Source organism: Mustela erminea, chromosome X (genome assembly GCF_009829155.1).
Source record: "Mustela erminea isolate mMusErm1 chromosome X, mMusErm1.Pri, whole genome shotgun sequence".
In the NCBI taxonomy this organism is placed as follows: domain Eukaryota; kingdom Metazoa; phylum Chordata; class Mammalia; order Carnivora; family Mustelidae; genus Mustela; species Mustela erminea.
Genome location: NC_045635.1, coordinates 64752754 through 64780609, shown reverse-complemented (window position 1 = coordinate 64780609; position 27856 = coordinate 64752754). Strand labels below are relative to the sequence as shown.

The 27856-nt window shown below is 37.1% G+C and overlaps 1 protein-coding gene across 2 annotated transcripts in view; it reads right to left on the bottom strand.

The window, feature by feature from the left end:
* Positions 1–27856, bottom strand: part of ATP7A (ATPase copper transporting alpha) — a 181630-nt gene that overhangs the window by 19650 nt on the left and 134124 nt on the right. For both annotated transcript variants that reach the window (XM_032329949.1, XM_032329950.1), the window contains exons 7-17: positions 22858–23019; positions 20334–20410; positions 19724–19949; positions 18043–18276; positions 16591–16682; positions 14981–15108; positions 13613–13767; positions 13270–13404; positions 4621–4815; positions 2915–3097; positions 595–811 (exon numbers count right to left, since the gene is read on the bottom strand). In XM_032329949.1, the coding sequence (XP_032185840.1) occupies positions 595–811; positions 2915–3097; positions 4621–4815; positions 13270–13404; positions 13613–13767; positions 14981–15108; positions 16591–16682; positions 18043–18276; positions 19724–19949; positions 20334–20410; positions 22858–23019 (1804 nt within the window). The remainder of the gene's footprint in view (positions 1–594; positions 812–2914; positions 3098–4620; positions 4816–13269; positions 13405–13612; positions 13768–14980; positions 15109–16590; positions 16683–18042; positions 18277–19723; positions 19950–20333; positions 20411–22857; positions 23020–27856) is intronic.

The window sequence follows — 27856 nt, the reverse complement described above, 5'->3', positions numbered from 1 at the left end:
ATATTGATGGAAGAAATGTTTATATGTTTAGGAGATGGAGCCAGTATACACAGCTGGAAAATAAAGAAGTGAGGGGATGTAACAGAGTAAGGTCCCTGAAGAATCAAGAGAGGGTGGGATCTAGAACAAAGATGAGAGGATTCATTATGCAAGATGTGGGACATCTTTTCCCCTGAAAAAGGAATCATTCTGGGCAAAAAGCAGAAAGAACAAATGTCTGAGAACCTTAATTTTCTATGTGAAAAATAAACCTGATAATTTGCTTAGGGAACTAGGGAGAAGGCCACAGTAGCCTGTAAAAGATATAAAAGGTTTAGAGTAGCTGTGGTAAGAAATAAAAGAAAGATAGATGAACTAATATGGAAGATCAGCTAAGACTAGAATTCATCACCCTATGGTAGAATCACAGGAGCACAATTGGGAAATGTTTTTGAGTAACTCAAGTGAAGTGACCAGAAGGCCTATGGTAAAATTATTTGACAGAATGAAACCATGATGTCAATTTTTACTTCTGATCTAACAGTTCAGGATTATAAAGTTAGACATCTGTTAATATTTGTCCCGTAATTGGTACCATGAAGAAAATTAGCTTACTTGAGAGCTGGGCATCAATAATCATGGAAGATGAAGTTGATGACTGTTCATTACTTGCACCAATTTGAACCAGGGATGCATTTTTAATATTATTTTCCTCTATCTTCCAGTTATTCTTATGTAGCAAGCCTTCAATATTGATGACTTTACAGCTAATACCACAGCCTGGCACAACCTGGAAATCTACGCAGGTACCCAAGGTCTCAGTGTCCAGCTCCTAACAAACAGAAACAGAAGGGTTTCTTCTGCTGTTCTAATAATCCAAGGTTATCAATAGCACGATCAGAGCATACTGCTGGTTAATTCTAAATGTTTAGACACATGTTACATGCCCAGTTATTTCTAAATGTTTAGAACAAAACATCAGAATTGTTTACTTTAATCCCACTTTCTAAAATTCATACCAAGTTTAGAGAAAGAAAACACGGAAAGTTTACAAATATTCTCTGCCCTTTCCAGTAGAGAATTACAAGTTAAATATTTAATTCTATTGTCAAGTCAGATTTTCTATTCAGTACAGTGCAAAGGGTAAGGGCCTTTAGTTACCAGAGTGCCTCTCTAGTATGATTCTGTGTCCTTAGTAAGCCAAAGAATTTTGGTGGCCATCATTGTTTTCCTGACTCTTTATATCTTCATCCTCTCTGTTGTTTGGTTTGGGTGTAAAGAAGCCAGGTCAGTAATAGTAAATTGGTAAAAAGGAAAGAACACCAATGATAGGAATTACCACATCAAAACTGTAAAATTAGATAATTTACAAAGAACTTACACAAATCAATGAAATAAAGGTAAACAATCCCATTAAAAAAAAAACAGGCAAAGGATACAAGCAGAAAAGTTACACAATAAGCAATTCAAACAGCCAATGAAAAGATGTTCAACCTGATTTATAATTATGGAAATGTAAAGCAAACCATCAATGAGTAAATATTTTTTATTTATTAAACTGGAAAAAATAAAGTAAGAATGTGGGGAAATAAGCACAAATAACGTTTGGTGAAAGTATAAACTGGTACAACACTTTATGTGGATATTGGTAATATCTGCTTTGTGGGCATTGGTAAAATTCATCAAAATTTAACTGCATATATCCTTTGATCTAGCAATTGCACTGATAGGCATTTAACATAAGGGTAAACTTGCAAAAGCTGACAAGAACATTAACTGTACACTGTAAGAAACAAAAAAATCATACAGAACATAATATAGCCATTAACATAATGCAGCAGATCTATATGTCCTAATATGGGGAAAATCACTCAATTAAAAAAAAAACAAGGTATCAAAGATTGGTCACTCTGTGATCTTTCTACATAAAGTCTAAAAAGAAATAAATGCATATATGTTCAGATATGCATTTAAAATGGTTAACAAATGCAAACTTTGGGGACTATACTAAAAATTATTGAATTGTACAATCTATAATGAACTTTGGAGTATGCAAATTATATCTCACTAAAGCTGCTACAGTAGTCCTCCCTCCCCCATCCACAATTTCACATTTCCTTGGTTTTGGTTACTCGTGGTCAACTCTGGTCTGAAAGTAGCCAATACTCTTTCTGACATAGCGTCAGAAGGTCAATTGTAGCCTAGTGCCAAGTCACAATGCCTAAATCATTCACCTCATTTCATCTCATCACACAGGCATTTTACCATCTCACATCATCACAAGAAGCGTGAGTACAGAACAGCAAGTAATTTTGAGAGAGAGAGAGAGAGACCACATTCACATAACTTTTATTACAGTATGTTGTTATAATTATTCTATTTTATTATAAGTTATTGTTAATCTCTTACTGTGACTAATTTATAAATTAAACTTTATCATAGGTATGTATGTATAGAAGAAAACATGTATATATAGGATTCAGTGCTCTGCAGTTTCAAGCGTCCACTCGGGTCTTGGACCATATACCCTGCAGATAAGGGAAGACCATTATATTTTAAAAGACTGTTAACAGATTAACATTTGTTAAACTCTGGAGAGAGGAATTATGAAAGGGGGCAGGGAATGAGGTTTTCTTTTTCATTATGTAACTCTCTGAACTATCTGAATTTTCCTATGATAAATATGAACTACATTTTAATTTTTTAGTCAACAGGGGTTATCTGTGTGATAAAATTATAGTTAATTTCTGTTTTCATCTTTATACTCTTCTATATGAAGAAACTAACACATATTATAAAATAAAATGAGAAAATACAAGACTCTTTAGCCTCCTACCAATTATATATGTAAATCATAGTCAAACACCAGTTTGGATTTGGTCTGAGTAATTCCTGTAGAAGACAACTCCATTAATAAATAAAGGAAAAACAATACCTGCTTGCAGTATTTGGTTATGGCTGTTCCAAGAGGATGTTCACTGTTACTTTCAGCAGTTCCCACGATGGCCAGGATCTTACTGCGTGATATTTTGTTACTTTCCACTAAAACCTTTACTTGATTTACTACTGGGGTTCCATGGGTAATCGTTCCAGTCTTATCAAACACCACTACCTTCACCTGTAAGAAAATTAAAATACACTGCACCTATATGACTTCATAATCCTTAATACTACCTTTCTAAAAATAAGAAAAAGGTTTACTTCAACAGATGAATATTTTGTTTCTTGATAAATTAAACTGTCTTTGAGAGAACAAAAGTAAAGGAGAATAAGGGAAAAATACTCTAGTGACATCTAATAGCCCTCCCTTGCAAATGTTCAACCATACTGTAAATATATGTTAAACAATTAGAACTAATTGTTAATAGTTGACTGTTAGTAAGTACTTAAGAGATGACTCAGTGCCTCAGGGAAAGAGAAAGGCTTTCAATACTAATGAATTCCAGAACTGTAGTGGAAATCTAGGTAGTAGGCATATTATTATAAGAGAAGGGTAAGTAATTAAGTTGAAGTGAGCACCAGAAAAGACCTGCTGGTTTGCTTGGACTTTATTGGGTCTAAATGAGAAGCATGGTCTGAGAAGAGACAGCTCTGTGAACCCATAAGGGAAATTGAGCCCAGACAGGAAACAGGAAGAACCTGGAATTAGAGAACACAGTCACCCCACAGTAAACTTGGAATACAAACCTTGAAAAATGAATAGCTTGAGGAACCAAGATGAAAAGAGATATAGCAACTAAATACAAAGCATAATTTTGAACAAGAGAAAAAATAGCTATAAAGAGTATTATGGAAACAACTGAGGAAACTAGAATATAGACTAAATGTTAGGTAAGAGTATTAGAGCAATGTCAGTTTCTTGATTTTGATCTCTGTACTATGATTATGAAAAAGAATGTCCTTGTTGTTAGGAAAGGAGCCCGACATCTGCAGTAAAGGATATGCATGAGTTCTTTATGCTGTTCTTTCAATTCTTAAGTTTTAAATTTATCAAAGTAAATAAAAAATTACTATAAACACTAACAACTTGTATTCACTGGTTAAATGAGGTTCCAAATCCATTTTAAGCTATGTTCTGTGTTTACTACATACATCTGTATATAGTTTATATCCTCAATAATGAGAATATATCAGAAGGAACATGGTTTTAGGTGACGTCAAATAGCCTTGATTGAAATTGTTTTGGAAATCCTAATATGAGAGAGATGAGGGATGATTATATTTTTGGAGTCATAGCTGCAAACTGTCAGCTAGTGGCAAAGGCAAAGGAACTGCAATGTTACTATAAGCACTGTCTCACAATGAAGAACACAAACATGGAGTCACATTTTTCCTGGGCAAATACCCCTTCTGTCTTCCTGACCCGACAACATTTCTAATCTAAGCTGGAATAAGACTCCAAGTTTTCCACATCAGGGTCTGCTCTAAGAAAGTAGGCCCGGAGTAGTTTAGAGATCTTAGGTAACTTAAGACCAATCCAGAACAGAACCAAAAGAACACCTTTCCTATCTCAACCCTCACGAAGTCCCAGAAGAAGCTCAGTTTATGGACCATGTAGAAATAATTTTGGATTCTGTCTCTCAATACAGGTGCTATTGCCAGGTTAGATGGGACAATTCTTTGTTCCAGGGACTATCTTACCTTATGAGCCATCTCCAGTGGCTCGCCACCTTTGATTAGTATGCCATTTTGAGCTCCTACTCCTGTACCCACCATCACGGCAGTTGGAGTGGCTAGTCCCAGTGAACAGGGGCATGCAATGCACAGAACTGTGATAGAGGCTTGGAAAGCAAAGCGTATTATCGTTTCTGTTCGGGAGATACTTCTGTTATATCCCTTTAGAAGAAAGGCATGAATTTTGGTTATTGATCTACAGCTGTATAAAACAAAAGGAACAAAGCTTAACTCTATTTAAATAAAGCCAACTTTTTCAAGTCACACTGAATCCTATTTAGCTGCCGACATACACATTTTGGTTACTAGGAAGAAAACTTTTTTTCTTCTTGTATCAATATAAGAAATTGTAACATTACTGCTAAATAAACCATAGTCCTAAAATCAGGAATTCAATTTTGCAGATTCAAGAGTTACAAACTATGTTAATTGATCTAAAGAACATGAAAGTCAGCTTTTTACCTCTACATTGGAGAATAAGTGTTTTTCCTAAGGACTTTCAAAAAATAGCTGCGCACATGGGACCTAATTGTCAGCAAATCTGATCCTGAAGAAAATGAATTTTGAATCTCTGTATACCAAGACCATAAATCTGCCTTTCACGCTATATTTTAAAGACAAGGGAAAAATCACGCAGCATACAAAGGAAGCTTAATCTTATTTCAGGAAAATTCTTTTGAACATAACAGTTGAACTGAGTCTATAAGGTAGTGCACAGCTCTTAGTGACACTGAATATTTGCTTGTGTGAGTAAATACAATTGACAGTATTAGGGGAAATCTCCTAAGCACCCCCTGAATTCATGAGAAAAATCCCTAAGGGATACACATTCCAAAATACTTCTCAGCAATCTTCTGGTTCAATGTGTAATTAACCAAGGTGAATCGTTTTTCTAAAATTTTATATTATACTAATGACCATATATAATGAAATAGATACGTAGTTTTTATGATTCTACCTGTTCTGTTTTTTTTTTTTACACTCAGAACTTTTTATCTCAAAAACAAAGACCCACAGTTACATTATAACAGAAAAATACACTTGGAAGTATTCACAATCTGGTCACTGAGAAATGGCAAGATGTCCACACTGCATTATTTGCAACCCGCTATTTTAAGGAACCAGAAGCACAGATACAATTAGAAGAAGTCACCTGTTCCAACAAAGTCCCTCCCCAATTTCCCCAATTTCATAGCTCTGTCAGTATTTATCTCAAGGCTCAACAACCAGAGAGAACAGTGATAGCTGGTAACTAAAATACTGTTATAGGCAAGGGTCTGGCTAAAGGGCATTAAGTGTGTGAGCACAAAGGACAGAAAGGGAGATCAAGCAACATGTGAAAAGGGGAAAAAGGCGGTAAATGTCATGGGGCCCAATTTCCATTCATAAAAAGTACCAGGAAACTAGATGATTTATGGAGGTGTCTGTGACCTGTGGCAAGTGTAAATCCCTCCATCTCATCTAACTCTCACAAATGTTCCAGAGTTAGGAGTCTTCAATTTGTTTTGTTGTTGTTGTTTCTTTTTTTTTCCATTTTATTTTATTTCTTTTCAGTGTTCCAAAATTCATTGTTTATGTGCCACATCCAGTGCTCTATTTGTTTCTATCCCCTTAAAAGAAAGTCTCCCTTTCCCCCACAATTCCCCATCTATGCCCCCAAGAAGCCACATGTCCTGATTTCACATTCTTCTTAACTATTTCCATTGTCTGGGTATAGAATGAGAAAGAGTCCTCCACCCTCAGTCTCAGGGTTTAAGGAGTTCTCCCCCAAATCTCCAACAAGGAAAAGAAGCAAGAGACGGAACACTAATGTTTGGGAAAAAGTCATAGACACAAATTCTGCAAAGCAAAGGCAGTGGTATTTATACACACTGAGATGTTTAACAGATTCTATCCAAAAGGAGGCTGTAGGAACATAGAGGAAACAAGCTACAAATAAACTACTTCCAACTAGAGCAAAGTGACAGTACATATACATTCATACTCTCTGCAGGGGGCTACACTGCACATTTACTCACATTATCTCAAATGTATGACTCCTAAGAGCACTTGACCTAATACAGTGGAAACATGGTAACAAGGGTAACCTGACATAGTAACAGATGAACAATAATATGATAATGCCAAAGCAACAACATACATCAACAAGATAATAATCATTCAGGAAAAGTCCTCTCCCAGAGCTGAGGTTACCAATTCAAAGAATGTTATGAACATTCTCTGAAATGTTTAAAAGCTATGGCTTACAACAAAATAAAAATCCACGTCAATAAGAGAGAGGATAAGAATCATACCATCATTTCAATAGATGCAGAAAAAACATTTGACAAAATGCAACGTCCATTCATGATAAAAAACACTCAACAAAGTAGGTTTAGAGAGAATACACCTCAACATAATGAAAGCCATTTATGAAAAACCCCAGCTAACATCATTCTTTTTTTTTTTTATTTGACAGACAGAGATCACAAGTAGGCAGAGAGGCAGGCAGAGAGAGAGAGAGCGGAGGAAGCAGGCTCTCTGCGGAGCAGAGAGCCCGATGTGGGGCTCGATCCCAGGACCCTGGGATCATGACCTGAGCCGAAGGCAGAGGCTTTAACCCACTGAGCCACCCAGGTGCCCCTAACATCATTCTTAATAGAGAAAAATGGAGCGCTCTTCCCTAAGGTCAGGAACAGGACAAGAATGTCCACCGGAACCATGTTTATTCAACATACTACTAGAAGGCCTAGCCACAGCAATCAGAAAACAAAAAGAAATAAAAGGCATCCAAATTAATAAGGAAGAAGTAAAACTTTCACTATCTGCACTTGACAGGATACTATATATAGAAAACCTTTTGAGAGACCTCACCAAAATCTGCTAGAATGATAAACAAATTCAGTAAAGTATAATCAGTCTACAGAAATCTGTTGCATTTCTATATACCAATAATGAAGCAGCAGAAAGAGAAATTAAGAAAATAATCCCACTTATAATTTCACTAAAACAATAAAATACCTAGGAATAAACCTAACCAAAGAGATAAAAGATCTGTACTCTGAAAAATTAAAACACCAATGAAAGAAATTGAAGATAACACAAAGAAAGGGAAAAATAGTCCATACTTATGATTAGAAGAACAAATATTATTAAAATGTCTATACTACCCAGGACACCTGTATGGCTTGGCTGGGTAGCTGACTCTTGATTTCAGCTCAGGTTGTGATCTCAGGGTCCTGGGATCAAGCCCCATGTTGGGCTCTGTACTCAGCAAGGAGTCGGCTTGAGGATTCTCTCCCTCTTCCTCTGCCCCTCCCCTTGCTTGTGCTTGCTCTCTCCCTCTAAAATAAATAAATTTTTTTAAAAGTCTATACTACTCAAAGCAATCTACAAATTTAATGTACTACCTATCAAAATACCAACAACATTTTTCACAGAACTAGAACAAACAATCCTAAAATTTATATGGAACCACAGAAGACCCCGAATAGTCAAAGGAACATTGAAAAAGCAAAGCAAAGTTGCAGGCATCACAATTACAGGCTTTAAGTTACATTACAAAGCTGAAGGAATGAAAACAGTATAGTAGTGGCTCAAAAATAGATACACAGACCAATAGAACAGAACAGATAACCCAGAAATAAACCCACAATTATATGGTCAATCAATCTTGAACAAAGCAGGAAAGAATATCCAGTGGGAAAACAGACAGTCTCTTCAACAAATGGTGTTGGGAAAACTGGACAGCAATATGCTAAATGAGGAAACTGGACCACTTTCTTACACCATACAAAAATAAATCCAAAATGGATGAAAGATCTAAATGTGAGACAGAAAACCATCAAAATCCTAGAGGACAACACAAGCAGCAACCTCTTTGACCTCGACTACAGTAACTTCTTACTAGACATGTCTCCAGAGATAAGGGCAAAAATGAACAAAAATGAACTTCACCAAGATGAAAAGCTTCTGCACAGTGAAGGAAACAATCAACAAAACTAAAAGGCAACCTATGGAATGGTAGAAGATATCTGCAAACTACATATCTGGTAAAGGGTTTGTTTCCAAAATCTATAAAGAGCTTACCAAACTCAACAACCTCCCCCCCAAAAAAACCCAAAAAATCCAGTCAAGAAATGGGCAGAAAACATGAATAGACATTTCCCCAAAGAAGACATCCAGATGGCCAACACATGAGAAGATGCTCAACAGCACTCATCATCAAGGAAATGCAAACCAAAACCACAATGAGATATCACCTCATACCTGACCAAATGGCTAAAATCAACAACATAAGAAATACCAGGTGTTGGTGAGTATGTGGAGAAAAACAAACCCTCTTACATTGTTGGTAGGAACTGGTACAGTCACTCTGGAAAGCAGTATGGAGGTTCCTCAAAAAAGTAAAAACAGAACTACCCTATGATCCAGCAGTCACACTACTGGGTATTTACCCAAAGAATACAAAACCACTAATTCAAATGGATACATGCACCCCTGTGTTTATGGCAACATTATTTATAACAGCCAAGATATGGGAACAGCTCAACTGTCCATCAATTGATGAATGATTAAGAAGATGTGGCATATATTTATAATGGAATATTATTCAGTCACCAAAAAGAATAAATTCTTGCCATTTACAACCACATGGATGGAGCTAGACAGTATAATTCTAAGCAAAATAAGTCAGAGAAAGACAAATACCATATTATTTTACTCATATGTAGAATTTAAGTTACAAAACAAATGAACAAAGTGGGGGGAAAGCTAGAGAGAGAGAGAGAGGCAAGCCAATAAACAGGTTCTTAAGTATAGAAAATAGTTACCAGAGGGTAGGTAGATGGAGGGATGAGTTAAACAGGTGGTGGAGATTAAGGAGTGGACTTGTGATGAGCACTGGGTGATGTATGGAATTACTGAACCATTATATTGTATACCTGAAACTAATATAACACTGTATATTAACTAGCTGGAATTAAAATTAAAACTTTCAAAAAAATAAAAATCAGCAACTAAAATCCAAAAAACAAAACTGGGTTGCCCATTTGGAGGGCTCCCCCACCAGATGGGTAGTTAGGAGTAGTTTAAAAAAAAAAAGAGTCGGGGCGCCTGGGTAGTTCAGTGGGTTAAGCCTCTGCCTGTGCCCCAGGTCATGATGTCAGGGTCCTGGGATGGAGCCCCGCATCGGGCTCCCTGCTCGGCGGGGAGCCTGCTTACCTCTCTCTCTCTGCCTGCTTCTCTGCCTACTTGTAATCCCTGTCTGTCAAATAAATAAAATCTTTAAAAAAAAAAAAAGAGTCCACTACATGGGGAAGAACTTTTTTGGTCCAGTGAGGGGAGAAAGGATTTCTAGAATTAAACTTCCCTTCTCTGGACTCCATCCAAAATTAGAATCCATCAACCACCATTAACTACAATGCCTATTTTCATAATCATCCTAGACTTCAAGTAATACTACATATAATCTTCAAAAAAGAAAAAAGTTCCAAATGAAACCAGTAGCTTCTTAGTATAGGCACATGACTTTTCTAAGAAGTTAAACTTGAGAGTTTCCACATGAAGGACAGAAATTGTTAAGAGGCAACATGCAAATCTCACACATCACCTCATGCACACTTCAATGACATACTACATTTCTCTCTAAATGTAGAGACTCGTCTCTACAAAATGTATATGACTCTTATTGTACCTTGACTTTTCCAGTATCAAATCTTCCACCCTATAATCTCTCTTTAAGCACCTCCCTCTAATCTCAATTTCCTTATGTTCTCATTATTTGGTGAAACTGCTATACACTTAAAGAACTAAATATTTGTGTTAATAAAACCAGAAGATAAATAAAACTCGAGTTAATTTTCTCTGCAGAGCTGTACAGAAGTGAGGAAGGTGCTCTTATTTAACCCCTCTTTGCCCTCCACACTCATGTAGATCTACTTCCTGTTAAGTCTGGGGTAGAGGAAACTGTATCTTACTCTTACACTCCTGTATGTCCTTGTGAGGCAATACTCAACTCACAACCCAATGGAAAAAAAGCTGGCAAAGTTGTCATATGCCAAGTAGCCAATTCCTTTTGAAACAAAGGAAGTTTCTCTTAGTCTCTCCTAAACAGAAGAGAATGTCCAAGTAATAAAATGTTTAAGAAGCCATTGAAGATACAACTAACTCCAGCATTGGGTTCCTCTGAGTGCTCATGAAGTATGTGGGAAGAGAAAGGAATCAAGTAGCAGCATTCAGAAACAGTCCTGGGTTACCACCTGATGAAGTCTTTCTCTCTCTCTCTCTCTCTCTGTGTCATTCAGGGAGAGTTTGCTTTTTCATGTTGGTAAGGATGCACAGCTTAGACCTTGGTGGTAGGAAGGATGCTGTTTATCTCCAGAGTGGGCCCTTTGTCAGTTCTACTGGCCTCTTCCACCTGCCCTTCAAAGACTCGTGTAATTTCCGCAGAAGTTCTGCCGTGGGTTTCAGGGACTAAAGACCAAGAAGATAATAAGGAAGCCAGTGAAGACAATACAAACACAGGCAGACTCCTAAATAGAATGCAGCTGAGGGGGAAGAGCTGCCCAGCCAACAAGCTGGAAGTCCAGCTGGAACAAAGCCCTCTGCCATTGCAGCTGGGTGGGGTCCCCAGCCGAAGAGTTTGGCCACAAAAAAACAGTTTCAAAAAAGGGCATGAAGGGGCGCCTGGGTGGCTCAGTGGGTTAAAGCCTCTGCCTTCAGCTCGGGTCATGATCCCAGGGTCCTGGGATTGAGCCCCGCATCGGGCTCTCTGCTCTGCAGGGAGCCTGCTTCCTCCTCTCTCTCTCTCTCTCTGCCTGCCTCTCTGCCTACTTGTGATCTCTGTCTGTCAAATAAGTAAATAAAATCTTTAAAAAAAAAGCGGGGGGGGGGGCGTCTGGGTGGCTCAGTGGTTTGGGCTGCTGCCTTCGGCTCGGGTCATGATCTCAGGGTCCTGGGATCGAGCCCCGCATCGGGCTCTCTGCTCTGCAGGAAGCCTGCTTCCCTCTCTCTCTCTCTCTCTCTCTCTCTCTCTCTCTCTGCCTGCCTCTCTGCCTACTTGTGATCTCTGTCTGTCAAATAAATAAATAAAATCTTTAAAAAAAATAGAAAGGGGAATGAAGACCAAGACAGCTGCAATACAGACAAAGCCCATCCAGTTATACTCATCCTTTAATAGCAATGAAATGGTCATAAGGATGGAAAAAAAGCCATCCTTCCAAGACCAATCAGATGTAGAGTCTTCCTCCCTGCCCTCTCCATCAAAAGCAGAGAAACTACCATGAAGACAGTATTAGTCACACCCACACCAACAGCTCCCCAGCAGCTGCATCTTTGAAGATTCCTATTCAGTAAGAGAACACAGCACTGATTCCAGAGAGCTGCTGGAAGAGCTGGAGCATGATGGAAATGACGATACGCTGTCAGTAGCTGGGCATGCTGAAGAGCTCTAGCACAATGACTTGCTTTTCTTGGGCCATCCTAGCACTCTCATCTTTCATCTCCCTGATGTTCTGTCTGGGTCAGATTCTGGATGCCCTGCAATCACTAGAAGATCTTCTTGGCACTCTCTTCTTCCTTTCTGTTAATGACCAAAAATCTAGGACTTTCAGGGCAAAATAGAAGGGCCATACTTTGTAGCACAGCTAGAATGATGGTGAAGCCCAAGAGCAGGGGCCAAAGGTCTTCAGTCTCCAACATGACTTTCAGAACAAAAATGCGAGCCATCAGAATCCTGACAACAATGCTTAACTGATTGGGAATGCCAAAGCCCCCTCACCTGACACTATAGGGCATGTAGGAGATATTTCTCCAACGCACATGGGCACAAAACCTGTGTAGTATCTGCAGGGGAGGTAGGGTAGGGATAGGGTGGTTGGATTATGAACAGTGGGGAGGATATGTGCTATGGTGAGTGCTGTGAAATGTGTAAGCCTGATGATTCACAGACCTGTACCCCTGGGGCAAATAATACATTACATGTTAATAAAAATAATTTTAAAAAACAAGAATTTTTTTTTAAAAAGTTTATATCTCTAATAAGAGGCACAATCCAGGTCTACTTTACCACTTTACGACACCATAGTTTGGAGACTATCATAGAACTACAGAGGAAGTGGCACTAATATTTTCGTATATTTATAAAGCACTTAATAAGTTACAAAGTATTTCCAATATATTATCTTATTTAACTTTCACAACAACTGCAAGTTATGCAGGATGGGCATTATTAGAATCTCACTTTATCAATAAGAAAACTGAAGCTCAGAGAGACATTAAGTTGACCTAAGATCACCCTGATGGTATATGGCAGAGCTGGGATCCCAAGGTTTTCCTCAATATTATCTGTAGTCCTTTGAGAAAGCAGTCATATTGGGAATGAGACTAGGTATAAGATATAAAAGTTCAGTACTCACTTTGGGACAATCATAATGAAAATAATTTAAAAAGTAATGAAAATAATAAAAAAATCTTCCAGAGGGAAATTTTTAAATTTATGAAATGCATATATTATTATCACCTTCCCATTCCAGGCCCATAAAGATACTAGTAATTACTAAAGCTATTTTCCAAATAATAGTTTATGGGAAATATTCACAAACTGTTTTATGTAAAGAGTTGTTACAAGTCACTTACAGGAAAGTAGGTTTCCACAATTTCAAAATTCAGAAATCCAATTATAATCCAAACCAAGAGAGTAGCAATGGAAACAATAACAATAAAAGGAACAAAGTAGCCACTGAGTTTGTCTGCAAACTGTTGGATAGGAGCCTAGAACAACAATAATAACAATAATACATGTATCAGTCTCCTTTTTTTGATAATGAATACAGGGTATATTTGGTATTACACACAAATATTTTAATAATTTCCACATTAATGTAACTGGAGTTAAAAGAAAATATAAACACTAGATCAGGATTTATTCTTAGCAGTCTTTTTAAAAAAATACTTTGTTTTTCCCAGGAAATCAAGTTACCTTTGATGTTTGCGCCTCTTCCACAAGTTTGACAATTTGAGAAAGTGTTGTGTCAGCTCCAACATGGGTTGCACGGATAAGCAGTGACCCATTCTGGTTAATGGAACCAGCGATTACTGTGCTGCCAGATTTCTTAGCCACAGGCATTGCCTCCCCTGTAGAAGGAGCGAAGTCAGATTTAGGGAGCATAAATACATACTATCTTAAAACATGCTATTATGTATTAATTATCAAAAATATGTAGAAAGGAGATTTTTACTTCATGAAACAGAATCTGGATAAATCCCTAGGTGAAACTTGCCCTCCCTTTTCTCTTATGTCAGTTCTGGGCCAATCCCAAGGACACATACCTTAAACTAGAAAAATCTGTCAAGTCAGCTCTTATATACAGACACTTTTAAAGTTGCACCCTAGTCTTGGATCACTGGTCCTCAATATGTTCCCAAGGAGCATTTAGAAATGTTCTAGGGAGTTCTAGAGAACTCCCTATGGAGTTCTTGTTTATAATAACTATTGCTGGAGCATGGGGTTCTGCTACTCTTAATTTAGTGGGCTGGGGTCGGGGGATACTAAATGTATTATAATGCTCAAGCAGTTCCCTCAGAAGAATTGTCCCATGTGAACTGGCAATAGCACCCTGTTGAGAAACACAAGAGTCCAAAATTGTTTCCATATAGTCCATAAGCTGAGCCTCTTCTGGGACTATTTTGATGGTTCAGGCATGAAAGGTATTCTTTCAGTTCTGCTCCAGACTGCCCTTAGTTATCTAAGATCTCTAAAACTACTCCAAGGCCTAATTTCTTAGAGCAGGCTCTGATGTGGAAAATTTGGAGTCATATTCCAGCATAAACCAGCCCAGTCTTTAGGTCAGGAAAATAAACAGGTATTTGCTCAGGAAAACCTGCCAAAGTCTCTTGGGTTTTGGTTACACATTCTAGTCATTAACAATACTCAGTGAAAAAAAAAAAGCTTTCAGTAGCATAATGAAAAACACAAAGTAAATCTACAGAAATTGATTTAATACCATTTTTTCCAGTTTCTTTTAATTAATTTATTTATTTTCAGCATAACAGTATTCATTATTTTTTCACCACACCCAGTGCTCCATGCAATCCATGCCCTCTATAATACCCACCACCTGGTACCCCAATCTCCCACCCTCCCCGCCACTTCAAACGCCTCAGATTGTTTTTCAGAGTCCATAGTCTCTCATGATTTAATACCATTTTTAAAAGAATTCCTATTCTCTTCACTCATCATTTACTCATTCCATAATTTCTAAAAAAGCTCTCCACTTTTTATTCTTCTTTTTAATTAAGACTTTGGGTGCACTTTACTTTCATGTCATGATTCTCTGAAAGAACATACCTGTGATAAGGGACTCATCTACCATAGAATGGCCTTCAATAACACGACCATCCACTGGAAATTTGCCTCCTGGAACAACTTTAATGATGTCTCCACGTTGTACGAGTTCCACATCCACTTGTTCTTCACTGGATTGGAATTAAAATAAAAAGCACTCGGAAAATATGCTTCTCACCCTGATCTTTCCATGCAAGTTTATTGGTTCATGTCAAGCCTGTCGCTCCATAATTGTTACCAATGGCAACTAGAACTAACATTTAAGCTGGGAGCTACAGTATCAGTCTGGTTTACTGCTGGGGAATAGCTCAGTACCTGGCACAAAGGATATATTTGTTGAATAGTGACTGAATGAATAAATGAAAGCTTTAGAAAATAATATAAGGGGTTTTATTTAACTAAAAAATTTATAGGAAGCCTGGGTGGCTCAGTCAGTTAAGTGTCTGCCTTTGGCTCAGGTCATGATCCCGGGGTCCTGGAATTGAGTCCCACATTGGGGCTCTCTGCTCGGTGGGGAGCCACCTTCTCCCTCTGCCTGCCACTCCCCCTGCTTCTGCTCATTCTCTTTCCCTGACAAATAAATAAATAAAATCTTAAAAAACAATTTATTTGTTGTGTAAATTTGCCTACATAATTTTACGACTATATAAATAAAAAATACAAAAGAATGAAAATTTTTAAAAAAGAATGAAATCTTATCAAGTCTTTAGCTCTAACTTCCAGTTTACAGGTAACAGGAGCTATAGAACAAGTTAGATGATGCCACAAAGAAGCAAAGAGTTAAATTCAGACTGTGTGATATTCTACCGGACAATTGATGGATGGTTCTCTAACAAGTCACCAGTAAGTGGTGAGGCATGGTGGGGAGGGAGGGCAAACAGAAGGGAAGAGCTGCTCTAGATTAAAAGAAACATGTCAGTCAAATGCTTTGACACATAGACCTTGTTTGATTTCCATTCCAAACAAAGAAACAAAACTTTTGGAGACGGGGTGCCTGGATGGCTCAGACGGTTAAGCAACTAACTCTTGGTTTTTGCTCAGGTCATGATCTCAGGGTGAGATCAAAGCCCTGGAACAGGCTCTAGGCTCTGTGCTCACCATAAGATCAGCTTGAGATTCTTCTCCCCCTCCCCCGCCCCGCCCCCCAGCTGCTCTTCCCCATTTGCTCCTCCCCCAACTCATGCAGAAGCACTCTCTCTCGCTCTCTCACACACACACTCTCTCTCTCTCTCTCCACCCTCTCTCTACAATAAATAAATAACTTTTTAGGGACAACAGGAGAAATGAGAATACAGACTACATACATATTAGATGATATTAAGGTACTGTTAATTTTGTTAAGTGCAAAATGGTATTATAGTTACATAGGAATATGTCCTATTTTTAGAGATACTACAGGAACATTTAGCAATAAACCAATATGACTAGAATTTAAATACTACTGTAACAATATAAAGACAGAATGCATAGATAAGTTGGGCAAAATGTGAATAATTGTTAAATCTGGGAGACAGATGATGTAAGTTCATTATACTCTTCTCTCTACTTCTGGGTATATTTGATATTTTTTGTAAGAAGTTAAAAAGATAAGGGGAAAGAATGAAAATAAATACCTTAAGAGAATATTATCAGAGTCAAGAGTTACAATAGTTGCTTCCGTAGCTTGTAGTGAAATTAGCTTGGCAAGAGCCTCTGATGTTTTGCCCTACAAATTAAAACAAACATGTTAACAATGCTAAGGAAGTAAAAAGCTCAGGTTCTACCTAAAATAAATATAAAACTTAACATTTGCCAAAAAGATAGCTTTAGGAATACTAATTAGTTCAAATTAGAAAATGTTACACTTCAAAAATGTGAAGTCTACAAAATATAAAATGTATTATTAGGTATAATTTATAAATAAGTGATGTAAATTAAGGAAAAACATCAGGAACCCAGGCACATAAGTCCTTTGCTTATGGACGTTATTAGGCAATTCATTTAAGAAGTAAAATACCTGGGTGCCTGGGTGGCTCAGTGGGTTAAAGCCTCTGCCTTTGGCTCAGGTCATGGTCCCAGGGTCCTGGGATCGAGCCCCACATTGGGCTCTCTGCTCAGTGGGGTACCTGCTTCCTCCTTTCTCTCTCTCTGCCTGCCTCTCTGCCTACTTGTGATCTCTATCTGTCTAATAAATAAAAAAATCTTTTAAAAAATAAGTAAAATACCTGATGTGGAGAAAAATGTTTATTCCTGCTATTAATGGAAGAAATAAAAACAAAAGCACCTCTATGATACCATTTAATGCCTACCAGCTTAGCAAGAATTTATACAGGAGTTAATGCTGGTGAAGATGTAGTAAAACTACTTCACTAACATATTCTTACTGCCAAAAGAATGTTATTTGTTGCATGAGCCATGAAAAGATTTATGCCCTTTACTCACATACTTTGTAATTTATCCTAAGATATTAATTCAACAGAAATTACTATTAAACATGAGTATGTTTAATGCAGGATTATCTAAAATTTAAAACTGAAAGCAGTCTAATTGAGAACAAAACTGAAATGGTTTAGGTGGGTTATAGCACAATGTTTTGACAACATGTTATTTAGAAAATACCAAATAATTATATCTGGACTGGAAAAATGGGGGGAAAACTTTCTAGTGTTAAGGATAAACTAGTATGTATACAATGTTTGCCACGCTGTAAAAATATAAAGGTATGTAGAACAGGATTGGAAAGTAATTTCCATTATAGTGTGGGACTATAGGTGAATATTTTTTCCACCATTATTTTAAATCCTGTGGTCACCTCAATTTTTCCATTAAAAATGTGATGTAAGTAAGTACTTAGCAAATGTTTCTCTCTTGAAATAAGCATGCATATAGTATACTATCTACAGTTTTAATTCCATAAATTTTATAAAACTTCTACAGGAATATTTAACTTAAAATTTATAACGAAATAGAAGCACTTCTTTTGTTAACTATATAAATCCATGTATATTTCCAACAACTACTGGTCTAAAAAATATGATCCCTTATCCATCCAAGATTTTAACAAATGTCACCCTTTCTTACTGTACCTTTGCTATATGTTCCAGCCACCGGCCCAGGGCAATAAATACAAATAGCATAGGAGGCGTATCAAAGAAAGTTATAGGGTTTACTTTGGCTCTTTCATACATTGCAACCAGAAGAATAACCAGAGAGTAGGCAAATGCGATTGTGGTCGCCAGCACAATCAGTACATCCATATTTGCAGTTTTATGCCTCAGTGCTTTGTAGGCCTGAATGTAGAAGTACCAGCCTCCAAAAAACTGTAATAGAGGAACAATAATTATTGCTTTTTTATAAAATGCAGAAATTCACATATATAGCTCAGGAACAAAGATACAGTCTCATTATTAATTTCCTTTGGCTTTTATCTAAACCAGAAACACTAAGGAAGTATTTTAAGCTGAAATAACAATGTCTGTATTTTAGCAGGTCTGTGTGTGTTGAGGCAAACTGCAGCAGAAGTCCTTGGCAGCAGTCCTCTAAGATCCAAGGATATTCTGTAGTATAAAGAAAGTCAGATGATTCTCTGATTTTTCTTTTAGATGTTAGCAAAACAAGAACTAAGAAAACAATTACATTTTTTTTTTACTTTTTTTATATATATTCATAAAACTCAGCTCCCCTCCCTAAAATTCAACCTAAGTGGAATATTACAAGCTACTGGAACTGCTGACTGGCTGTTTTCATTGGTAAACTACTGAAAAGCTTATTTCTCATTATTATGAAGAAACATACTAAGATGTTCTTAAAATCATCATTGCCTTTTACAAGGATCAGAGAACAGAATAGATTTATGGGATGGAATTGTTCCATAGTAAAAGTTTATTTGAAAAGAAGAGTTGAGGGGCACCTGGGTGGCTAAGTGGGTTAAGCCTCTGCCTTCAGCTCAGGTAATGATCTCAGGGTCCTGGAATGGAGCCCTGCATCAGGCTCTCTGCTCAGCAGGGAGCCTGCTTCCCCCTCCCCCTCTGCCTGCCTCTCTGCCTACTTGTGATCTCTCCCTCTGTCAAATAAATAAATAAAATCCTTAAAAAAGAAAAAGAGTTGAAAACATACAGAAAGTAATGGACATCAGTACCAAGGAGAAATAATTAGAATAATAACATAATATTATAATTATCATTTGTAATTATAATATCATAATTATAATTATATAATCATATTAATTATATTAATATATTTTATATTATATTATAATATTAATTATATATTATAATTATATCAAGTATATTTATATATTATTTATATATTTATTTTTATATATTATATATAATTATAATTATGATATTATAATCATTTTATTTTATATAATAAATATTAATTAAAATATTTATAAATATACTTAATATAACAGTAGGATAATTAATTTTAATATATTTAATATAGAATATAAATACAAATATAAATAAAATATTTTTAATAACTTTAAACAAAGTTATATACAGCAGCAGATATGAATGCTAAATTCATATCTAAATATGAATTGAACTTTTTCTCTCTGCTTTGTTGTTAAACAATATCTTTAGAAGTTAAGTAGAATTTATTATCTACTTTAACCGCTCAGTTTAAGATTATTTTTATAAAGCATCTAGCATAAAATGATCAAACTTCTGGCTAATAATCTGTTTTGCCATTGAAAATAGCCTTGCCTTTCACATTTTGCTATTTTTCGTTATTAACATATACACTTGCTGACATTTCACTTGCCTGTACAGGTACACACAATAGAAAGGATAGCAAATTCATAATGGACAGTCCTGGCAAGATCTGGCGCTCCAGGAACATAGAAGAATGAATTTTGATCATTTCTTCTTGGCTCATGTTCTTATTATGGTGAAGAGTTGCAAGATGGTGATCCATAGCCATCATATATATCATCAGCCCCATTACAGGAATACAGAAAAAGAGGCTCACAAGGAAGGAGCGTCTCCACCTTACATAAAAAAGAAACATCATTTTGGTAAGTAGCTGGTGGTTAAAGATTCTATGCACTATAGGGAAATACAAATTGTGACCACTCCACCCAATATAAGGATGACATTATAAAAACTGACAAGTCAACAGGATGTTAAATTTGTAATAAAGGGGGCACCTGGGTGGCTCAGTCAGTTAAACGTCCAGTTCTTGATTTTGACTCAGGTCATGATCTCAGGGTCATGAGATCGAGCCCTGCATCAGGCTCTGTGCTGAGTGTGGAGCCTGCTTAAGATTCTCTCTCCCTCTTCCTCTGCCTCTTCCTCATTCTTTCTCTCTCTTAGAAGAAATTTGTAACAAAGAGTCAAAATCTGTTTTTCATTGACGCACCAAAAGCACTTACTGTCTTATTTCTCGTTTATGGTCCAGGTGGCTTGCTGATCGATCCTTCTTGACCAAAGAAGCTTCAAAACCTAAGCTCTAAGGAAATTCATTAGAAAACAATTATTTCACTGAATATAAAACTACTACATAGAGAAATTCTAAGACATGGTACGGTCATTAAGAACAATTCAACTCAATTACTGAGAGCAAGTCACTCTGATAATTGCAAAGGTGAAGATATACTCCCTTCCCTTAATTACTTTTGTTTATAATCTTTCAACAAAGAAATGAATAGATCCTTTACTCTAGTTAATGTCTAGCCTACTGTTCTCAAACTAGTAATTTAACTCAAGTGTAGCTATCCTCACTAAGATTCTTTTAAAATATTGTATTTATTTATTTGACAGACATAGATCACAAGTAGGCAGGGAGGCAGGCAGAGAGAGAGGGGAAAGCAGGCTCCCCGCTGAGCAGAGAGCCCGATGCGGGGCTCGATCCCAGGATCCCGAGATCATGACCTGAGCTGAAGGCAGAGGCTTAAACCACTGAGCCACCCAGGCACCCCAGATTCTTAATATATCAAAAAGTAAGCTAAAGGGACGCCTGGGTGGCTCAGTTGGTTAAGCAGCTGCCTTCGGCTCAGGTCATGATCCCAGCGTCCCGGGATCGAGTCCCACATCGGGCTCCTTGCTCAGCAGGGAGCCTGCTTCTCCCTCTGCCTCTGCCTGCCATTCTGTCGGCCTGTGCTCGCTCTCTCCCCCCCCCTCTCTGATAAATAAACAAAATCTTTAAAAAAAAAAAAAAAGAAAAAAGTAAGCTAAAGCATCTAATAAGTAATTTTAGAAAAAAAAAGAAAAGAAAAAAGCAGAATCTGTTGGTTGGTCAGGCTGATGGTGTTGAAGACTTAATAAAGACAGAATTCAATAATAAAATCATAAATCTTACATTTAGACAAGCATCATCCACTAGTATGGACATACATTAAATTTTAGCTTTGACATCTATCTATCTATCCCCTGAACAAGTTTAGAAAACTGAATAATAGGCCAAAAAAGCACCATACTAAATATGTTATTGAAGTCTTTGCAGATGCAGTCTCTACTCTTCTTCTGTCAGAAAAAGAACATTAACACAAATTTTCCCCAACAAAACAAAGTACTAAAGAAAACTACACATACATAAGACTCATATGCACATGGAAAATGCTGCCATCTTTTATTTGTTGGTAGTGTAGCACAGCACAGTGGAAAAAGCAAGCATGCATTTTACAGTCAGAAAGAATAAGCTCGGGGTGCCTGGGGGGCTCAGTCAGTTAAACATCTGCCTTCAGGTCAGGTCATGATCCTAGAATCCCAGGATTGAGCCCTGTGTCAGACTGCCAGGGAGTCTGCTTCTCCCTCTCCTGCCTCCTGCTTGCTTGCTCTCTCTCTCTCTTTCTCTCTCTCTCAAACAAATAAATAAAACTTATTTTTTTTTAAAAGAAAGAATAGGCTCAAATCCCAGCTATGACACTTACTAGTTATGTGATTTGGGGTAAGTACCTTAATTTCTCTGAACCTAAGTTTCGTCATCTCTAAAATGAAGATATAGCACTCTTGTGAGATTAAATTAAGAGTTGAAGCTTTGCAATCTTGGTAACTGGCTCATACTAAATACTCAATAATGCTAGCTTCACAAAGATGTTAATGGCATTATTATATGTATTAATAGGATCTTATCTGAATATTAATATGCTCCAAGCATTATAACACCAAGGGTATACCATATTAAAACTTGTAAAGCATTGTCACATGTACTACCACTTGATTTACTGAAGAACACGAGATAAGTCTGTGACAAATAAAAGGGTTTGGTCTTTTAAATTTCATACTTAAAAATACATCATTTGTCAGCAGAATCAGATCTATAAATACAGAAAACAATCTGATGATTGCCAGAGGGGAGGTAGATGGGAGATGGGTAAAACGGGTGAAGGGGAGTGGGAAATACAGGCTGCTGTTTATGGAATGACTAATTCATGGGAAAACAAGGTACAGCATGGTAAATATAGACAATGGTACTGTAATAGCATTGTACGGTGAAAGATGGGAGCTACACTTATGGTGAGCATAGCATAACTACTGAGTTGTTGAATCACTATGTTATATTCCTGAAACTAATATAACATCGTTGTGTGAACCATACACAAATTTTTTAAAATTACAGTTTGCTTTGATCTAGGTACAATAAAGCATCTAGCATGATGCTTGCTTTTTTAATAATTGTACTTTACTGCCATTTTCTAAATATTTTTAAAGGATTTGTGATTCTACCTTCAATCAACTCCTGATTAATAGTGCCAATATGCCTTTGCCTAACTCTTCCTGACAAAGACTAAGAAAAAAAAAGTTTGTAAACATATTCATATTAAATTTGGGACATGTTAATTGAAAATAATCAAAGGAACCATATTTTTTCATTGTCTTTGATACAAACTAGAAGTGATTCAACAGAGTGCTGACTGAATAGGTAAGAACACAGAAATCCAAAATCTTACCACTTACTTCAACTCTATGGATAATATCCCGGGGACCAATAATTTCCGGGTCATATTTAATATGTGCTTTGTTGGTTGCCAGGGCCACAGAGCAATAGAAGATCCCTCTGTGTTTTGTGAGGGTAGACTCTATTTTATGTACACAGGAGGCACATGTCATTCCTCTCACCTGTTAAAGACAAAGGTTTTGTTATTCAGAAATCTATTTTTCCTCCATTAAACATGAATTATAACATGGGATGAACACAAAAGGTCTTATTTGCACTATTAATATCCTTCAGATGTGTTCACTAGAATGCTGTTTTTGTATAAAATTACATTGAACAAAGATATGGTCCAGCTGCAACAGGTTAAATAGAAGAGGATCTCATTAAGTCAGTCTCTCTCTTCCTGTCACTACACTATCACTACTCACTGATAAAGGATCAATCACTTCTTGTACTCAATGTCTTTTTTCTCCCTAGATTTCTTATTCTTCAGTATTACTTTTATCAAAGGTTAATGGATGACAAAAGTATTATACCTTTGTCTAAAAATGCATTTTGCCTTATGTCTTGGGTGAGGTTATAGTTCAGCTTAGTATTAAACTCTAAAATGGAGGGGTGCCTGGGTGGCATTTGGCTCAGGTCGTGATCCCAGGGTCCAGATATCAAGCCCCGCTTTGGGTTTTCTGCTCAGCAGGGAGCCTGCTTCCCTTCCTCTCTCTCTGCCTGCCTCTCTGCCTACTTCTGATCTCTGTCTCTCAAATAAATAAATAAATAAAAATATTTTTAAAAATTCTAAAATGGAATAGCAGCACTTCTGGAATGACTGTGTGTACAGCTCAGCAAATCCCTCCCCCCAAAAGCAATGATAAATTGAACAAAAGTTCAAAAAACAGCCCTTTAAAGACTCTGGGAAGTGATTAAAGGATATATAACAAATTACAATTTTTATTCAAGAATATCTACTGAAAGAATATAAGTAATGGTGTACTAAAGGCCTTTGAAAATTATCTCCTCCATAAAAACAATGAAAAAACTGGCAAAAACTGACAAAACAAACTTTTTTGGAAATTTGGAAATTAAATAAAAGATTCTGGCAATCCAGGAAGCATGTATTCAAGAAAATCAGATGGTGGCTCAGTTAAGTGACTGACTTGATTTTGGCTCAGGCCATGAACTCAGGTTCCTGGGATCGAGTGCCATGTCAGGCTCTACACTCACCAGGCAGTCCGTGTGAGGATTCTCTCTCTCCCCCTCCCTCGGTTTTTCCCCCAACTTGCACTCTCTAAAATAAATAAATCGTTTAAGAAAAAAAAGAATTAAAGGGAGGAAAGGAAGCAAGATGGAGGAGTAGGAGACTGAAATAGCATGAGGTCCCAGGAGTTCAGCTAGATAGTTATCAAACCATTCCTAACACCTACAAACTCAACAGGAGATAGAAGAGAAGAGCAGCAATTCTAGGAACAGAAAATCAAACACTTTCTGGAAGGTAGGATGTGTGGAGAAGTGAATCCAAAGTGAGGGAAGATAGACTGTGGGGGAGGGGCTGGCTCCTTGCAAGTGGTGGAGCAGCAGAGCACAAAATCAGAACTTTTAGAAGTCTGCTCCTCTGAGGGATGTCGCTCCAGAGGCTAAGTGGGGGTGAAGCCCTCGCAGGGGCAGTGTGGTCTCAGGAACCGCGGGGCCACAGAAAGACCGGGGGTGTCTGAGTGTGGCAGGGCTGCCAGGTACCAGAGCAGAGAAGTTGGCAACAGAGATGGAGCCAGAGCCAAGGAGTGAGCTCTCAGCTCAGGGTTACCTTAAACAGTGACCCAAGGCATAGTTGGGCCATTGCTCCTCAAGCAGGGACACCACAAATGGCAGATCCAGAGAGACCCCCTCTTTCCTCCTCCAGGAAGAGCAGCATGAGAGCATGCTACAGGAATCTGCTGGATCTGGAAACTCCAAACAGGGCCATGCACCGGAGACAGAAATGCTCAAAGGCCAGGTAAGCAAAGACTGGCCGGAGACCAGGGAGACTGAAGGGATTGACTGCGTCTCATGGAAGGCACATTGAGAGTGGGGGCCCGAGCTCTGGGCTCCTCTGGGGCCAGGGATTGGGAGCCTGCCATCATCATTCCCATCCTCCAAAGCTTTATGAAAAGTGATCAGGTAACAAAAGCTCCAAGAGCTAACCCGAGCAGATTACTTAGCCTGGCCCCTGCCAAGGGTGGTGCAATTCCGCTTCAGGCAAAGACATTTGAGAATAACTGAAACAGGCCCCTCCCCAAAAAGATCGAAAAGAACATCCAGCCAAGACCGAATTCAATGATAACTGTGGAACTACAGAGCTAGGGGAAAGCAACACAGAGAATTCATGGCTTTTCCCCCCATGATCTTTTAGTCTTGCAAAGTTAAATTTATTTTATTTTATTTTTCCTGATTCTACTTTTTATAACTTTTCCTCTTCTAATATTTTTAAACTATTTTATCTTATCAATATCTTCTTAAAAAATCTTTTTAAATTTTCAGTTATACTCATATTTTATCCCTTCACTGTATTTAAAATTATTTTTTGAATACATATAGCTCTTTTTTCTTTAAAATTTTGGGATACAATTTCTTCTAATAGATCAAAATATACCCTAAATCTAGCATCCAGCCTGATCACATTCTCTCCTCTTTTTTTCATTTCCAACCAACTTCTCTTATCAATTCCTTTTTTAGAATCTTTATAAATTTTCATCTTTATATTCATATTCCATCCCTTCATCATGTTTACCCTTATGTTTGTATATACATAGGTATTTCTTTCCTTAATATTTGGGAGGCAGTTTTTATTAAGAGACCAGAATACACCCAAAATCAAGTGGGTGGCCCTGTTCTATTCAACAGTCTAATATATATATATATTTATTTATTTATTTATTTATAAAAAATAAGAAAATAAAAATACATATATGTATTTTACATAAAATAAAATATTTTACATAAAATTAAAATTTTAAATAAAAATAATATTTTACATAAAATAAAATATTTTACATAAAATAAAAATACATATATGTATTTTTATTTTCTATTTTTAAATTTTTCTCCCCTTTCTTCTCCCCCCAGTTTCAGGTCTCTTCTGATTTGGGTATCATATATTTTTCTTGGGGTTTTGCCACCCTTTTAGTATTTTACTCTCTCCTTCATATATTTTTATCTGGATAAAACGAGAAGGTGGAAAAACTCACCATGGAAAAAAGAACAAGAGGCAATACCATACTCTAGGGACCTAATTAACATGGACATTGGTAATATGTCAGAACTAGAGTTCAGAATGATGATTCTCAAGGTACTAGCTCAGCTCAAAAGAGCCATGGAAGATATTAGAGAATCCCTTTCTGGAGAAATAAAGAACTAAAATCTAACCAAGTAGAAATCAAAAAAGCTATTAATGAGGTGCAATAAAAAAATGGAGGCACCTACTGCTAGGATAAATGAGGCAGAAGAGAGAATTAGTGATATAGAAGACTGAATGATGGAGAATAAAGAAGACAAGCAAAAGAGAGACAAACAACTACTGAACAATGAAAGGAAAATTTGAGAAGTAAGTGATACCATATGAAGAAACAATATTAGAATAATTGGGATCCCAGAGGAAAAAGAGAGAGGGGGGCAGAAGGTATATTGGTGCAAATTATAATAGAGAATGTCCCTAATATGGCAAAAGGAACAAGCATCAAAATCCAGGAGGCACAGAGAATCCCCCTCAAAATCAATAAAAATAGGTCCACACCACGTCATCTAATAGTAAAATGTACAAGTCTCAGAGACAAAGAGAAAATCCTGAAAGCAGCTTGGGACAAGAGGTCTCTAACATACAATGGTAAAAATATTAGATTGGCAGCAGACTTATCCACAGAGACCTGGAAGGCCAGAAAGGCATGGCATGATATATACAGAGCACTAAATGAGAAAAATATGCAGCCGAGAATACTATATACAGCTAGGCTGTCATTGAAAATAGGAGAGATAAAAAGCTTCCAAACAAAATTTAAAAGAATTTGCAAACACCAAGCCAGCCCTATGAGAACTATTGAAAGGCATCCTCTAAGCAAAGAGAGAGCCTAAAAGTAACAGACCAGAAAGGAACAGAGACAATATACAGTAACAGTCACCTTACAGGCAATACAATGGCACTAAATTCCTATCTTTCAATAGTTATCCTAAATGTAGATGGGCTATATGCCCCAATCAAAAGACACAGAATATCAGAAAGGATAAAAAAACAAGATCCACTGATATGTTGTCTACAGGAAATTCATTTAAGACCCAAAGACACCACCAGATTTAAAGTGAAGGGGTGGAAAACAATCTACCATGCTAACGGACATCAAAAGAAAGCTGGGGTGGCAATCCTTATATTAAATAAATTAGATTTTAAGACAAAGACTATAATAAGAGATAAAGAAGGATACTATATCATACTTAAAGGGTCTGTCCAAAAAGAAGATCTAACAATTTTAAATATCTATGCCCCTAATATGGGAGCAGCCAACTACATAAACCAATTAATAACAAAATCAAAGACGGGACTGGAAGAGATTATGCTGAGTGAAATAAGTCAAGCAGAGAGAGTCAATTATCATATGGTTTCACTTATTTGTGGAGCATAACAAATAGCATGGAGGACAAGGGGTGTTAGAGAGGAGAAGGGAGCTGGGGTAAATTGGAAGGGGAGATGAATCATGAGAGACTATGGACTCTGAAAAACAATCTGAGGGGTTTGAAGTGGCGGGAGGGTGGGAGGTTGGGGTATCAGGTGGTGGGTATAATAGAGGGCACGGATGGCATGGAGCACTGGGTGTGGTGAAAAAATAATGAATACTGTTATGCTGAAAATAAATTAATAAAAAAATAACAAAATCAAAGAAACACATCGACAATAGTACAATAAGAGTAGGGGACTTTAACACTACCCTCACTGAAATGAACAGATCAAAGCAAAAGATTAATAAGCAAATAAAGGTTTTAAATGACACAGTGCACCAGATG